This window comes from Laetiporus sulphureus, assembly GCF_001632365.1.
Source record: "Laetiporus sulphureus 93-53 unplaced genomic scaffold LAESUscaffold_111, whole genome shotgun sequence".
Classification (NCBI taxonomy): Eukaryota; Fungi; Basidiomycota; class Agaricomycetes; order Polyporales; family Laetiporaceae; genus Laetiporus; species Laetiporus sulphureus.
Window position 1 is genome coordinate 7,682 of NW_024468620.1, and position 17,021 is coordinate 24,702.

General features: G+C 46.3%; 3 protein-coding genes across 3 annotated transcripts; 1 reads left to right on the plus strand and 2 right to left on the minus strand.

The window, feature by feature from the left end:
* Positions 1-617: 617 nt before the first annotated feature.
* LAESUDRAFT_765191 (uncharacterized protein) lies at positions 618-1,599 on the minus strand (the record flags this gene model as incomplete). Its single annotated transcript, XM_040913595.1, has 3 exons — positions 618-653; positions 709-796; positions 1,424-1,599. The coding sequence occupies 3 exons, from the start codon at positions 1,597-1,599 to the stop codon at positions 618-620; spliced, it is 300 nt and encodes a 99-aa protein (XP_040757535.1).
* An 11,832-nt stretch (positions 1,600-13,431) lies between these two features.
* Positions 13,432-15,965, minus strand: LAESUDRAFT_732875 (uncharacterized protein; the record flags this gene model as incomplete). The annotated part of the gene is made up of 10 exons (XM_040910323.1): positions 13,432-13,495; positions 13,614-13,857; positions 13,913-14,152; positions 14,205-14,423; positions 14,472-14,897; positions 14,956-15,066; positions 15,119-15,195; positions 15,304-15,354; positions 15,406-15,687; positions 15,745-15,965. Coding segments are annotated over 9 exons (1,833 nt in total), but the record flags the coding sequence as incomplete, so codon positions are not given.
* Positions 15,966-16,170: 205 nt separating this feature from the next.
* LAESUDRAFT_816843 (uncharacterized protein) lies at positions 16,171-16,790 on the plus strand (the record flags this gene model as incomplete). Its single annotated transcript, XM_040914818.1, has 2 exons — positions 16,171-16,635; positions 16,693-16,790. The coding sequence occupies exons 1-2, from the start codon at positions 16,257-16,259 to the stop codon at positions 16,788-16,790; spliced, it is 477 nt and encodes a 158-aa protein (XP_040757537.1). The 5' UTR covers positions 16,171-16,256.
* Positions 16,791-17,021: the final 231 nt, after the last annotated feature.

A 17,021-nucleotide genomic window follows, 5' to 3' on the forward strand; every position in this document is an offset into this window, starting at 1 on the left:
CAAGACCACACCGTGATGCATCAGTGGCTGAGTGCACTCTTGTCAAGTTGAACACAACTCTGAGCGCAATTGTAGGCAACTTCTTATGTAGATGTTTTGGCAGTGATTCTTCAATATATTGCAAGTGAAGTGCATAATAATTCTGATGCGCGTTCCTTCGAATTCTACCATTGTGTCTGCCTAGATCTGATGGCATGCAACTGTACGTCTCTGATGCCCTCATATCTTCCTTCGACATATACTCAAAGTTCTTGACATCAGCTTCTACGCTCCATCCGCTTGATATCTCGATGGGCATGCCAGTGCTCTGAGTCTGAGACTCTCGTCCACATCTGCATCTGAGAAATAATATTGAAAAAATCAGCACCCGATGTGAATCAATTGCAACAAGGCTGGTTAAAATGTGCCATGTTGTTGGCATACGATTATCCCATGAAATACATGTGTGCTTCTGCAGAAGTGGATGCTGATTGGGAGGAACTATATGAATGTGAACTTGCAACAGTACTAGTGACCTAATCAGCTACATAAAAAATCTTTCTTCCAGCGACAGCACATTCTGATCCTACCTTGCCATTCTACCGGTGACAGGCCAGCATCTGTGTCGGTGCACGTGTCTATTGCTGCACCTTGGCCTTCATGTGTGTGGCCATCTGCAAGAAACCGGTGAGCAAATGATCAACCACAGGAAAATACGAATAGGCACACCAGGTTGAGTGCAGAGCCCACCTTGAACCATTCAATTTGTCCCTTGTTGAAGCTGTGTGCAAGCAGAATCTCATCCTTAGAGCCATTCCTTTGTGCTTGAGCGTGAGCATGAAATTCTTGCCAGGTTGGAAATCCTGGAGGCTGAGGTTTGATGTGCGGTCGTTGGGCTGCACCTTGTCATAGTCGGCCAGATTCGTGAACATCAACGTGAGCATACCCCGCCTCTTCGAATTTGTCTTGTGGATACACATGAAAGACCAGGTGATGATAGTGAGACTGCTCAAGAAGTGTGGCTCAAGTGCAGCATGCTCATGCGAGGAACCTTCATCGTAGTTGTAACCACCAATGACAATCCACTAAATGCTGTGATCATGGTAATATGCAGCCGTCTGCAGGACAGGGCCATACTCATCAGTGATCTGATTTTTGACCTTGTTGGCATTGCCATTCTCAGTGTTGATGGCACCAATCAGACAGTTCTCTATGCAGAACACGAACAAGGACATCAGAGCGTGGTCCAAGCAGTGGCAGGGATATATGCATGAGAGATATTCTCCAGGTGTCCATGGTGCTTGAGCCAGGATTCATCAGCTGAGATATGGTCCATTGTGACATCCTTCCTCAATGCCTAATCCCCAATCGCATGTTCAAGAAGGATACTCACTGCACTTGCACTTGCCCTTGATCAAAATGGGGACATCCTCAGGGGCCCTACAATCCCAGGGCATGGAGGGGTTTCAGCATCTGGAGATGGTTGCTCTTGGCATCGACTGTGACCTCGATGCTGGCACGATCCTTCGGAGGAGGTTTGAAAGTGTTCTGTCTGGGTTTTTGTTCCTTGGGTGGGAGCTCCTTGCCAGTGGAATTGCTGAACTTAGAATGGCTTGCCATCTGAGCCAGTAAAGTTATTTGTGAGGGGGTTGAAGTGGAGGTCACCCGTGAATGCAAACGCAGTCATAATTTCAGAAGAGGCGATGAAGGCATGGGTAGCGGAGTTGGCATCATTGTGGCCAGTGAAATTACGGTTGCATGAAGTGATGACTAGATGGGGACAACATCAGATACTGACTTCACTATGTCTGAGGGGGCATTTGCGGAGAAACCAAGGGCAGCTTCTGGGCGCTGAGCACACATCAAGAAATAACTAGGAGTGCTGAGTGCTAGCAGCACTCAGTACTCAAGTGCTCAACCTCAGCCTTCAGTTATATCAGAAGATCCTTTTACTCTTTATAGGACATATATCTCCTGCTCTCTGTCAGTATTCTGATGCACCTCTGAGGCTCGAGTGAAAAGCACAGGAGGACTGGCAGATGTAAGCTTATTGATTTTCGTGGAGACACTGGGGTCCTCCGACAATGAATTCAAGGGTGGCAGATTTTGGGCCACAACTGCTTGCACAATAGGCTATGAGCAAGTCAGTCTTATGCAGTAAGTAGTGTTATGAAGTGTTCCCTAGATAACCTTTCTAACCACGTGCCCTTACAGCATGTGCTAGCTCCTCATTGAATGTTATAGTAGGGTCTTAGCCCTGGTAGTGTGTAGCAGTGAGGTTTGGTCACTCTACTCTTGCTAGGTCACTGAGAGGCTACTGCACATTCACTCACAGGTTACTAGGTTCACCCTCTGATCTCTAGATAAGCACACGAGCTTGAATACCTCTTGAGAGCGAGTGCAGATTCCAACTGATCTGTTAAGATCAGAAGTATCGAGAAGCTTCTTGTTAAGAAGCGTTCCAGTGAAAGAACGGGTCTTGCAAAGAAGGAAGAAAAGGTTGGTCTTCTCTCCATGATCCGTGCCCCTTATATAGTCACAGATCTAAGTCTGGAGTACTGGTACATAGGGTCCTGCTATCCTAAAGATAGATGAAACACATCAAAGCTTAACTGCTGTGAGCCATGTAATTGGCGAGCTAAGAAAAGCATAGGTGAAATAGAAAACCTGAAACGCAAGATGAAGTCTGGATTGCAAATACCAGAGTGAGCCTGATCATGAAAACGAAAAACTGCTAACCCTAGAATATGTCCACCAGACCTATGAACCATAAATATCACATGATTATAAAAGAGATGCTGAAACCGTAACACAAGCTCTCCTTTCCAACCGGCAAGACCCTTGATGACCACTCACCAACTAACCCATCAATGCCTTCTTCAAACAGTCACTCGACTGTAGACTGAAACGGTGGTATGGTCTGGTATGACCTTCCAATCATTGAGATCCACCTCTTGATGAGGATGGGAACCGGTAGGTGCCCAATGTGAAATGGATCTGTCTTGATAGTAGACCACCTCCGGTTTATCGATACCATTGGTGAGCCATCCAGGATGCTCGATCATGGCGACGAGGGGGTGGAAGATGACTGGCATGAATTCACGAGGTGTCTTGGTGTCTCTGTAGGTAACTTGATTGAAGAACATCCTGAATAGTTCGACCTCGTAGTGTTCGACACCTTCTTCCTTGCCTGTGAAGTGAACACTGATGACTCATGTCTGGTTCAGTGTTGGATGCCAGTTGTGCATTCCTGAAAGGGATGGTGGATAGAGGAGGATGACCCATTGACTGAAGACGTGATGAGGTGAGTCTTCTGAGTAAAGGTGCCATGCGACCTTCAGGTTGTCTCAAGTGAAGACAAAGGCATGGAAGGTGGTGAAGTCACCTGTGCCCGTACGATGAACATAGAGATGGTGGCCATCACATTCCATCAGGAATGTTAGTGGTGTCACGATGAAGACATCATAGGGTGATGCCACATTTGGGGCAATGAGTGACACTTGTCCTTCCACTGGGTTGCTCAAGGACTTGACCATTTGAGTGTACCTTGTCTGCTCCTTAATGATGTCATCTGGTGCAGGTTGCAATCCATCCTTAGGTGGGTCATTGTAGTGATAGGTGGCAGGGTTTGTCAGATAGTCACCTGCCTGTTTATTGTCAGCATTCCTTGCCTGTTCATCATCTTCTCCCCAAGCTCTTCCCGTCATCCAAGCTCCTCCTGTCATCCAATGACCTGTCTCATCTTCATTATCTCCTCAACATGCACTCCTCCAGGAGTCGGCCAATGCTTTATCATTGGAGTTGGTCAGCGGCAACCGTTCTTCTCCATCACTGTTGATGAGTAGTTCTGGCTCTGAGGCACTACGAGTGACAGTGGTGGTGACACGAATGTTAAGCGACATTGGTGGAGGGGGTAGAGTGGGGCAATTCTCTTTATTTCAAGGGTAGATTTCCTCATAGAGTTCCCACTTGAGTAGGAGGAGGTGATGGTCCAGTAGAGGGAAAGGAGGACTGCTACTTATACCTTCGAGCAGTCATTCCTCTTCCTCTTCCTCGTACCAATCCATGATCTGAATATTCACCATTTCCGTATGTTCTTCCACTGAAACTGTCATTATCCTTAATACGGTACCATGTATGACACTGAATGCATCCAGAGTGAATGAGAGTGCTGCCGGTAAGATATCAAAGTGTAGCAGATGATCTAGAGTGTACGATGGTGGGAGGATTCCCACTGAAAGGCCAGCATATATGGCTGTTAGGATAGTTCAGCATCGATCTGGCTCTAGCCAGAGCAGGTGGAGTTCCTCTGTTAGATACATTGGATAATTCATTCACATGAAGTTTCCCATGTTCTGTCTAGATCGATATTGACGTTGTCCTCTAGTGTGACCTTCGGTCTGTCCATTTGGAATGGAAACAAATAAACAGATATGGAATTCTGATTAACTCATTGGGGCATGGGGTTATGTATGGCTGTTGTTGAGTTGATCTGAAGCCATCCAGGAGGTGAACTTCATGGACCTCGTCTGCCCTCCAGATGAGAGGGCCCATTATGGTTTGGATGGGTCATGTTGAATTCAACGTTGGTGTGGTCGAAGTCAGCAAGATTCTGGATGGCAAATCCAAGTCCTCTAATGGCAAGATAGGCTCTGAGCTGTTGGAAGACCTGGTAGCGATGATCATGTGAGGAGTGGGATTTGACATCTTCGAGAACTTCGATGATATGGGTGAGAGTAATAATAGTGGATTTGAGATACTCAAGGCATTGCACAGGCATTTGAGACTGAGGATTCAGGCCAAGTTGTGCTCCCTTTTATACTCGTTCAGCAACTCGTCTGCATTGCTCATTTCTGTCTCCTTTACTCACAACCTTTCGCTGAGCAGATATTCAGCTGTCACAGATTTTCACCACAAAGTCTGCATGTGACTTTTCTCACACCACAGATCACGTGCTTCACCAATATCTCATGCCACTCAGCCACAGACATGACATGTAGAGATCAGGTGATAGTCCACATCACATGTTATGGTCCAGGCCTGCAGATGATACGGCTGGACCTGTCTATTCCAGGATACAATAGAGACACCCATTTGGGAACAAAGGGAACAAGGACTATTGTTCAGGATTGTCTAGGCAATTGGCTCAAGGTATAGCCATTACCACGATAGGATGGATCATCTCACCATTGCTACGGGAGAACATCGATCTTCTCACCTATTGTTCTACTTACAGATAGATTCTCCCACTTATTGTTCTGTGTATCGTTAGTCACCTAGATACGTAGATAGCCAATCATCTATTTTGTAGTAGTGGTACGATGAAGGTTATGTAATCAGGCTCCTGTACATGTATATACGATCAGCATGTAGAGGACGAAACTTCAGATTGTTTCTCCTCGTCTACCACTGTAGCATCCACTGAGCCTAGCAAGCTCCTTCATATATCTCTCTCACCCTTTCAACTGCTTGCTTCACCACCAAGTAAGTCTTAGGCTCTCAAGCCACATAAGGGTTCAGGGGGATTATAGGGATCAGGGAGATCAGGGCAGCACGTTCCACATGACCGTTCCTTTTTAGTCTTTTTGATCTCTTGTCCAGCAGTGCTGTGACACCAGCCCATTTTACCAGATATTCGTTCTTGCTGGGCCATAGTCAGTGTCCCATTATAGACTCAATTTCAAATTTTTCCTCTCCTTCGATAAGATCTGGAGGTGGTGTGGAATAACTATCCCCATGCATGCTAGTCTGCCATGAGAAGCACAGCATGAAACACCAGATGGATCTTCCATGTCGCAGGAAGGTCTAACTTGAACGAGAGAGGTCCCAGAATCTTCTTGATCCTGAATGGTCCTTCTCGCTTTGGCGCTAGCTTGTTCGATTTGTATGGTCTTTTCAAATTGGTGGCTTCTAGCCAGACCTTATCTCCTTTCTTGAACATCAGCGATCCTGCTTGAATTCTTGCTGATACAGGAGCTTTTGCCTTAACAATTTCTTCTGCAGCCTCCTTGCGGATTGTGCTGAGAAGTTTGAGTCACATATCAACATCAGGGATTTCCTCTAGTGGAAAGAGTTCTGGCATTCCCCGTGGTTCATATCCATACCCAATTTTGAAGGGTGACTTCTTCGTAACTGAATGGATATGGAGGTTGTGTGCAAATTCTGCTTCTGATAGGAACTTGTTCCATTGTTGCAGTTGTTCGGCACAGTACATTCAGAGATATGTTTCCAACTCTTGATTTATTCTCTCCATTTCACCATCTGTCTGCAGATAGTAGGCTGTACTCATGGCTGACTTGATCTTGAGAGCCTTGCCCAGCACCTAAAACACCTTGGATGTGAATTGCATTCCATGATTGGATATAATCTTGTCGGGTAGCCCAAAACGCTTCCAAACTTGTCGTCTGAATAGCTCAGCTGTTTTTGATGTGCTGATCATTTTGTTACAAGGGCATAGAATTACCCCCTTACTAAGCCCATGGTCTACCATGACCATTATTGAATCGAAGCCTTCGCTTTTCAGTAGATCGGTGATAAAATCCACGCTAACTTGCTTGAAAGATAGCGCATTGGGTGAAGGACCAATGGGCTGTAGTGGTATTTTAGGACGATTTTGCACAGCTTTGGATTGCTGACAGATTGCACAGCCATTGACATAGCTTTGCACAAAGTGGTACATTCCCAACCACCAGAAGTCCTTTCTGACCAATTGATGTGTAACCCAGATTCCTGGGTGACCATGTGGTGTGGCTTCGTGGTATCTGCACACAATTTCATTTTTCAAGGTATCATCATTGGGAACATACACTTGATTGTAAATGGTGATTAAACCATTGTCAGAATCCTTGATGTCACCCTTAGTCATTCCTCTAGGAACTGGAAGTTCCTCCATTAGGCTGTCCTTGTATGCCAGTATTGAGGGATCTTTCTTTAATGCTTGTCAGATTTGTTCTGCCATATCTGTATCGATAGCACCAATGAATAGATCGTCTGGTAGGAGAATCGCAGGAGACTTGTTGTCTTAGCAATTGTCCAATTCAGAGAGGCGTGAGAGCGCATCTGCTTGAACCATTTATTGTCCAGGAGTGTGAACGATCTTGTAGTTAAATATAGACAAGAAGAGTTGCCATCTTCGCTGTCTTGGGTTCAAGTCCTGTGGTTGTCTAAAGTACATCAGATTCTTGTGATCTGTTCATAGGAGGAATGACTCCTTTGTTCCGTCAAGATAGTGTCTCCATTCTTTAAGTGCACAGATGATTCTGAGAAGCTCTTTATCATAGATTTAATAATTCTGTTCAGGATCTGAGAGTGACTTGAAATAATATGCGCATGCATGAAGATCACCATTATCATCCTTCTGCATAAGGACTGCACCCGTAGCAAAGTTTGATGCATCAGTCTCGATGACAAAGGGCTTGTTCTTGTCTGGCATGACCAGTATTGGTGCTTTGCCAAACTCATTCTTGATATGGTTGAAAGTGGCTTGCTCCTTGCTTGTCCAATGGAACACATTTCCTCCTTTGGTCTTGGTTAGATCAATGAGGGGTTGAGCAAAATCAGAATAGTTCTGAATGAACTTTCGATAGAAGTTGATGAATTCTAGGAAGGCACGTACTCCTTTTACGCTGGTGTGGGCTTCCCACTTCAGAATTTCGTTGACCTTTTCAGGATCCATCTGGAGTCATCCTGGAAGGAGAACCATTCCTAGAAAATTGGTACATGTTGTCTTGAACACGCATTTTTCCAGCTTGAGATAGAGGTCATTATCGACCATCTTTTCGATGACTCGTTCAAGCTTCTTTTCCAACTCTCTTTCGCTTTCAGCTAAGATGAGGATATCATCCAGATAGCATAGTAGCCATCCTTCCACAATTTCTTCTGTGAAGATTTCATTCATCATTTGCTGAAATGTTGCCAGTGCATTGCACATTCTGAAGAACATGACAGTGAATTCGAATAATCCACGCTTTGTAATGAAGGTGGCCTTCCATTCGTCGCCTTTGCGAATTTGAACATTGGTATATGCACTGCAAATATTGAGTTTCACAAAATATTTCGCATGGTGGAGTCGATCCATTAAGTCTGATATGAGTGGAAGGGGATATGCATCTTTGATGGTGCCTTCATTAGTGTAGTGGTAGTCCTGTCATGGACGTAGTCTGCCATTCTTCTTTCCTACAAAAAAAAAGGTGATGCCATCGCAGATTGTGAAGGTCGAATATATCCTTTCGCAAGGTTTTGTCGATGAAGGCATTCATAGCTTCTTCTTCCGGTTTTGATAGATTGTAAACTGTTCCTCCTCTAGGGACAAAATCCAGCTTGAAGTCTATATTGTGATCATAAGATCTATGTGATGGTAACCATTCGGATGCCTTTTCTTCAAAAATCTGCTTGTACTTGAGAAGGTACGATGATATCATCACTTTTTTCTTGGAATTCTTCTTCTCCTCGAGTGCCTTCTTCTGCACTAGTTCTTGTGCCTTGTTTGATGTCTTCCAAAAAGTATCACCTTCTTTTTGTGTCTGGTGAGGGTCCTTTTTGACATTCATTCATTGCAGTGCAAGATACTGCATCTTCCTTTCTCCAGTAGTCTTATATTCCTTTTCCTTGAATGTGACTTCCTGGAGCAATCCCGTGTCTGGTTGATAGGCAAAGATAGCTTTTTTTTCTCCAATTTCTTGATCTTCCAGATAAGGCACTCCTGCCAAGTATGCAAGCAAGAGGTCTGAGTCAACAGTTTTTGCTTCATCCAGGGTAGGGTCAACTTCTTCGTCAAGAATGGCTCGGAGTTCCCTTTTTGCTTGTCTTCACTCTTCCTTGGATATTGAAAAATCTACAGCAGTTGGATGTTTAACTGGCTGTGGCTTTTCGTCTAGTACTTCTTCAATGTATTGTCATACCTTGACTTCGCCTGTCTGCCAATTGATAACAGGGTTGTGATCATGGAGCCATGTATTGCCAATAATCACATCTTCTTTTCCTAAGTCAACAACCAGGAAGTCATCATCCCATTCATACTTTCCTGCACAAGCAGTTACTCTGAATCGTTCATTGGTGGCATTGATGAGGCTTCCATTGACACTACGAATCTTGACCTCCTTCTTAGCCTTTAGAAGGTGTAGTCCTTTTTCCTTTGCGAATGATTCATTGATGAACATTCCTTTGGCTCCTGAATCGACTAGGGCTCTTGGTGGTACATTTTGTGTTTGACAACCATCGTAATCTTGGAGGACAATATTGAGGTATATTTCACTTCCTCGTTTGATATTGCCTCTAATGGTAACTTTCTTTGGTATGCCTTCAGTTTTCGGGTATCACGTTGTACCCGTGTGGACCCATCTCCAAAACCCGTCACATCCTTCTGGTGGTCAGGTCATGGAAACTGACATATATATTCCTTTATGTCCGGGTCATGCGCAAACTTGTTTATGTTTTCGAGCCGTTCTATCATTATTTTGTTGCTTTGAATCTCAGCTTCCAGACGTCATATTTTATGATCTTGCTTTTCTTCTTTGCAAGCTTTAGCATTTAGTCATCATATTCTTGCAAGTTCCTTATCATGGATTGATCATCAAATGGGTGTTTCTTCATCCAAATCATCTGAATCCCTGGTGGCTCATCAAGCCATTTTACACTTTGCCGAACGAGTTCGTCGTATTCTATTAACAATTTCTTCCTGCTCTGATTCTTCTTCAGAGGTCTCGCTTTCACTTTGAGAAGTTTCGTCTTCCTCGGATTCTTCTGAAGATGATTGCTCATACTCTTCTTCTGAGCTTGTATCGTCTTCTTGAACTTTTGCTACCTTTCAGTGCCTCTTCTCCTTTCTCTTGGAGTAAGATTTAGATGACTTGGAAGTCTTTCCTGATCTGCTTGATTTGGAGTACTTCTTTTGCCTGGAATAGGACGTCTTGGCATTGGCATATGAAGTTGCCTTTCCTCCAGGTTTCTGGCGCAAATTATATCCCACTCTTTGACACTTGTTTGCCTGATGTCCTGTTCCTCCACAGTTATAGCAGAATCCACCCAAAGAATGTTCCTTATGGGTTTCTTCTGTGATTCTGTCAATATCCACTCGCATGCATCTTTATATGTTGCTGGCAGTTGAGCGACAATGAAGACCTTTTCTGCAAGTTTCTCATTAAGTCCTCTTTTGAAGTGGATGAGCTTTTGGTAGTCGTCAGTGATTTCGGGATATCGGTAGAGAATGTCGAATGATCCGATAAACTCGTCGACTGTCTGCTTGTCCTGCTTGTACTTTCCTACAAGAAGGACCTGCCAGGCTTGGTCTTTGGTTGCGACGCCTCCGTACTTTTCTTCGAGCGTCATCTTGAAGTCTTGATAAGTTCCAAGATTGTTTGTTTCTTGTGCCATCTGGGCTGCTTTCCATGATTCTGCCCATTTTCCTGCTGTAGATGATGGGTCAATCTGGGAGAGGATGAAGACGATCTTGCTGAAGTCATCATTGTAGACTCCTGCATTTGCCTGGAGATATCGTTCCACATGTCATATGAATGAGGCAAATTCTCGCTTGTCTCTCCTAAATTCCTTGATTTTTCCCATCTTCTTTTCTTTCACAGCTGGGGGCTTAGGGATTGCTCCCTGGTATTGTGCATAGATTGCCAGGGCTTGTTGGTACTCAGCCCAGACTGCATCTGTGCATGTTCTGGGATGGGTTGGTGGCCCAAGTGCCAGGTTATATCATGCAACAGTCACCATTGTTCCTCTGGTTGATGTTTGAGGAAGATGTGGCAGTTGGTCTCACCTAACTGGTGTGATTCCTGGAGAATCTGGTCTAACAGTGCTGTCTGAGACTGATCTCACAATTGGAACTGCTGTAGGTCTAGCGCCAAATGGGTTAATTGGCTGTAATTCACTGGCTTCCTCCGAATGACCTTCTTCTCGGTCAATTTGAATAGCTTCTCCAGATGGAAGCTCTGTTGTTTTGTTGAATTGCCTGAGAGTTTCTTCGTCAAAGTCTCCCCTGCTTTGAAGGATTCGACATAGTCCTTCTACTTCGCCTTCGAGCTGGTTAAGCCTTAGACAATCTGTTGGTTCGTAGGCTCATCCTAGCCTAAATTGAAGTCGAAGATGAACTGCTTCTGTCGACTTTTTCTCGTAGAGGTCTTTTAACTCCTCTGTGGTCATGTCTTTGACCATAAATTGTGGTGCTCCTTTTTCTGAAGTGACCAATCCTTGTTCTGACATATCACGATCTGACACGTCCTCTGGGTTCCTCATGTCCCTGGGTTCCCATGTCTTGAAATCCTATCTTGTCCTGGATTCCTGGTTTGCCTTTGCTGGGAAGGGCTTTAGCACGTCTTCAACATGTGCCTCAGATGAGGGCTTCTCTTGTCAGCACAATTGGAATTTGGCTTGAAATTCTCCAGTACCACGCAGTGTACCCTACCAAATTCTTTCTTGACCCAACTGTCAGCACAATTGGAACTTGGCTTTGGATTCTCCAGTACCACACAGTGTACCCTACCAAGTTCTTCCTTGTTTTGATGTCCGATATGATAAAACCTGTAAAAACCTTGGCCTTTTGTTTTGGGTGGCTCCTAACTGCGTGTCCAAGACCTGTTAAGCCAGGTACGACGTTCTGCTGCTCGCTATTTTGAGTGCCCAGCTAGTCACTTCAGAATTCTGCCTACTCCCGTTTGAGCACTTGGTGTTTCCTAGCCTGTTGATTTCCTCTGCTTGGTGGCCTGTAACCAATCGTCCTCCTTATCCATGTTGAACTCAGCAAGGTTTGGGTGGCTGTTGATTTCCTCTGCTTGTCGCCAATAACCAATCGTCCTCCTTATCTGCAACTTCTCAATTGAAGACCAGACTCAGCAAGGTTTGGGTGCCTTCTTTCAGTGGCCCTTAACCAGTGTCTTCTGTATACCCAGCGCCTCTGGTGAGGATGGGGCTCAAGTCGACACTGCCTCAGCAGATAGTTTATCAGTGACAAAAATCCAGGTTTTGCTCCTCTGATAGATACTCCTGCCTAGGTGAAGCACTGATGCTGCAGATACTTTAGAGTGGTGTTCTCCCTGTTTTTCTTAAGTGGTGGTCAGCCAGCGGCGTTGCACTGAGTTCCCTGGAATTGGATACCCCTGTTGAGGACTTTTTCCATCGTGCCGAGGTCTCTTCTTAGTATACTGGAGAGTTCACCCAGTCGAGCGTCTTCTTCCTATCAAGCCTCCTTCAGTGTAAAGACCCCACTTCTTGTAAGTGGTTCAAGACCTGAATAGGTTGACCTAAGTAAAACCTCTTCCTAATGTTATGAAGCATTTCCTCGAGAACCTTCCTAACCACATGCCCTTACAGCATGTGCTAGCTCCTTGTTGAATGTTATAGTAGGGTCTTAGCCCTTGTGGTGTGTAGCAGTGAGGTTTGGTCACTCTACTCTTGCTAGGTCGCTGAGAGGCTACTGCACATTCACGCGCAGGTTACTAGGTTCATCCTCTGATCTCTAGACAAGAGCACGAGCTTGTATACCCCTTGAGAGCGAGTGCAGATCCCAACTGATCCATTCAGATCAGAAGTATCGAGAAGCTTCTTGTCAAGAAGGGTTCTAGTGAAAGAACAGGTCTTAGAAACAAGGAGGAAGAGGTTGGTCTTCTCTCCGTGATCTGTGCCCTTTATATAGTCACAGACCTATAGTCTGGGGTACTAGTACAGGGGGTCCCGCTATCCTAAAGATAGATGAAACACATCAAAGCTTAACTGCTGTGAGCCATGTAATTGGCGAGCTAAGAAAAGCATAGGTGAAATAGAAAACCTGAAATGCAAGACGAAGTCTGGATTGCAAATACCAGAGTGAGTCTGATCATGAAAACGAAAAACTGCTAACCCTAGAATATGTCCACCAGACCTATGAACCATAAATAGTAAGTGTCACGTGCAATGTAAACTGTCACATGACCATGAAGCACTGAAACCGTAACAGATTTCTGGCTTCTATCGTCGAACTATTGGTATATTCAAGGACTTCAAAGTTCATGATACATACCCACTCCGGGGAGGAATATTTTTCCATATAGCATGTCGCATCGTTTCTTGGTAACTAGCATTCCGTACGTTTGTGATGTATCAATATACCCAAAAGATGAGCCTTTTGTGTAGACCTGAGGATAGATTGTATAAATAGGATGGTTCGACGACAACGAGAGCAGGGAACCGAATGAGTCACTGAGTGGGCATAGCATGGTTTTGAGTGAGAAACAAAGCATATAGAACAACAAAAGCGCGATTATCCGTCTAGGCATAATATTAGATGGAGTTGAAAAATATGACACCAGCACCACGACAGTTGGCAATACATGATAGATGATGCCTGTTTTCAGAGCATGACACTGTCATCTGGGCCGCTTAGCAAGTGAAAGACATGCGAAATTAGTTCGAGTCGAAATCCTTGACCCATCCACCGAAACAGGTTTAAGGAATTGCATTGGATCATTGGATGCATGTAGCTTGACATTTGTTATAGAAATCTGTGCCTATGTAACATCAGCAGGAACTACGAATCACAGGAACTACGAATCACAGGAACTACGAATCACATGGAACATAGCACAAGGCTACGATAATAAAACATTATATAGACAACGATCTACCCAGATGACAACGTTGATTGAAAGCAACCCGGAACTTACATCAACCCGAATGCGAGGAATGCTCGACCCTGTCACCGCTGTTCCCAAGTGGCAGGCTTCTTCCAGCATCTATTGAACCATATTTTCAACACCTGTTTCACCTGGGAAGTCAGGCTCTCCTTCATGGCATCGTCATTGATGCAAAGCAGAGCCACATGGGGTGTTCGCTCGATATGTGCAACGACTTGCACCGCTCCTTGGGGGCTCGAGACGCGTTCGAAGAGTGACGGTGTATCACCTGGATCACCCCACATTAAACAAAGTAACTGTGACATCTGAGTGCTGGCACGTACCTATCACATAGCGGTAGCGTTGTAGGAGCTGCAGCACCCACTGTCTTACATTCAGCTCTCGCTTCATGCCCATGACAGCAAATAGGGAGAAGTCGCCGTCTTCCCAGTTTGCGACTAGGGGGAGATGGGGCACCTCTCGCTCGCCATCCTCATTGTCCACTGGTGGAAGAACACGATCGGAAGCAGGAAGGAAAGCCGACAAGCCATGGCTGCCGCTTGCTTTTGTAAGCGCCAGAACCACTGAGTAACCTTCAGTTTGTCTGTTCGAATGAGCGACATGAAGGATGCGTACCGCAATCTCCACAAGCCTCATTCCGGAATGCGATATCCGTAAAGATTTCGCTTGCACGTCGCTGTTGACCTTCAGACTCCGGATGTTCCATCGCGAAACACTTCTCATAGGATATCCTGCACCTGGGCAGGTGGCCCTCATTGATCTCCGGGGCAAATGACACCCATTCTGGCCGGCCATAGGCACCCAGACCAGCGTACGCGTAACCGTCGAGAGATGCTATATGATCTTGTCAGTAGGGGGGGAAGCCTTCAACCAAGCAGATACACACATACAGAATGAATACGAGGTCAAGCTCGGCAGCGGATATCTGTAACAGGACCCTCTCGACCCTTTCCCTTGTGAGCGTATCCCGATGGCTAGTCTCCACGAGCAAATCGCTCTCCCCCCAGGCGCCACCGATTTCCTCCCAAGCGCGCCGAGCCTCCGCTTCGCCCCAGGTCCCATTGAGGGCGCCGACCCGTCCGACGACCCAGCTCCACAGGAGCGCTTCTCGTGCACGCTCGACAATAAAGTGCGCATGCATAAAGAACGCATTCACGTCTCCGTCGCCGTCTGCTGTCTCTCGGAAGGGATGCGCCGCGGAGGCCGCGAACGACTGGGGCCAGGTGGCCATCTCGTGTAGGAGAGCGCGAGAGGCGACCTTGGCTTCGTGGGCGACATATGGACGGTATCGGCGACCGAACCGCTTGCCTATGCAGAGAAGAAGATTGAAAGGCGAGATGTGAGAGTGATAGAGGTCCGCACGCACTTAGAAGAAAGTTGCTCTCGCCGAGGCTACGCCATTCTCCTTGGTTGTTCCCACGTAGTCTGTCGGGATTGACGAGAAGATCCGGCTGCATGTGCAGGACAACTCCATACGCTATGGGTATTATAAATTAAGAAAACAGCGAGGGGTATAATGGACGGAGCACCTGGCGTGTAGAAGCTAATGGGCGACAATGGGTTGATCATGAAAAGGTCGTCATTCTGCATGGTGTGAAGATCAATCCTAACCGCTGATCAGTACACAGGCTAAACCAAACGTGCTAACCATATAAATACTGCGAGCAGCTAATGAGAAACTTGTATCCGGGAGGGTCAGAGCGCGTTAACTCACAAATAATCTGAAACGTTTTCCATATGGCCGAGTTGTGACTCGATAGCGAGACTGGAGCGCAAAGTCAACACGCATGCATATGAAGTGTGATCTAATTACTACCTGTTGAAGTTAGTCCCTGTATAGGGGCGGAAGATTTGTGCATGGTGTGTGATAGAAAGTTGTGTGTTTCCGTCCTGCCACATGTTGTGCGCGAGTCGATTGTTTGTATCTAGCCATTGTGGCATCTGTCCTAATCGCCATGACTTTGGATCAGATATATTGCTTCTCTCGGCGAGCCATTGAGGCATCGGGAAGTCGGCCGTGATGAGATGGAATCGGCCTGCGTATTGCCTAAAGTTGGCCAAGACCGAGCGCATAGAGAACCTGAGTTCGTCATGATCGCTGCGAAGTGTTGTGTTATGCACTGAAGAAGAGAGAATTGAGCCGAATAGAATTCACCGATAGAGTCGCGCTTGTGCGTCCGATCGCAAGGGTCTGTACGGGTCTTTCGGTCCAAACTGGCTCTGTGCGAGGCTCTTGGCTTCCCCCAAGAGTATATCGGATCCGTTAACCCATGTCCACACGACCTCGAGGGGCCGAGCGTTGTTCTCAGGACAGATCTCGCCAAGCGCGAAGTGAGCGTCAATGCACGAATTAGGCAGATCCTGCACGCACGCGCCCCTGCCCCGCCGCGGGGCGATCAGATGGCAAATTAGAAGTGTCCGGGGGTTCCGTGCCACTCATGCCGAGAGAACAATAGTTCGGCAGGAACGCAGTGTCAAGGGGTTTTGTACCACTCGTGCCGAAAGATCAACAGCTCGGCACGAACAACGGACGCCACTCGCGAAATTCCCAGGGTGTGGCACATTGTCGTACATATATAAATGCGACTCTTCAGTGGGCAGTAGGCAGACAGCACACTCATCTTTCTCTTCTCTCCTCTCCACATCGCATTCAGAATCTCCATCCACATGTCGAACACCCAAGATTCGTCACCGGTTGACGATTTGGCTTCCTTGTTCTCGCAACTCAACTTAGGTGCCACACCCTCCCAAGACCCAGTAGACCAGTTGCTGGCTAGGATTCAAGCGCGGTGGAACACCTATCTTGAGGATTTTACTGAGCTGGACCACGAGGTTGGAAGTGGCACGAAATTTCTTGAGGCTGCTTTCCGTCGCGTTGAAAGTTCAGACCTCCCGCGCGATCGTATTCCTCTTAAATTGCGGACAGCTCTCTTCAAGGACGGTGGCGAGGATGAACCTTGGCAGAGACTCCAGCCCCTGCCAGATGATCAACTGGACAGTTTGATGGCCGGGAAGGATATCGCAAAATTTTTGCAATTTGCCTGCGGTATGTCTGTCCATTTACCATGTTGCTAGTATTGAATGTTGATCGACATCATCGTAGCACTCGAACGGCCGCCTGCCGCGATTGAGACAATGTATGTCAACTCCATCCCTCATTGTTGGCCCGACACTTACGTTACGATTGTGGTCATTCTATAGAGCCGAGCAGCAAAAGCGGCTGGACAGGGCCTTCCATGAAACGTTCCGCGGACGCTTCGATGAATTGTTTGAGAAGTCCTTGGGTGTTTACGCGGGAATATACGACAAAAGTATATATTACGGTCGCATGATACCGTTCGTTCAAGCTAGCGGAACAGGTAAGACTCGTTTGGCGTGGCAGCTTGGGCTTCGAGTGAGTGCGGTTGTTTTGTCCGTCGTAGGGTCACTGAT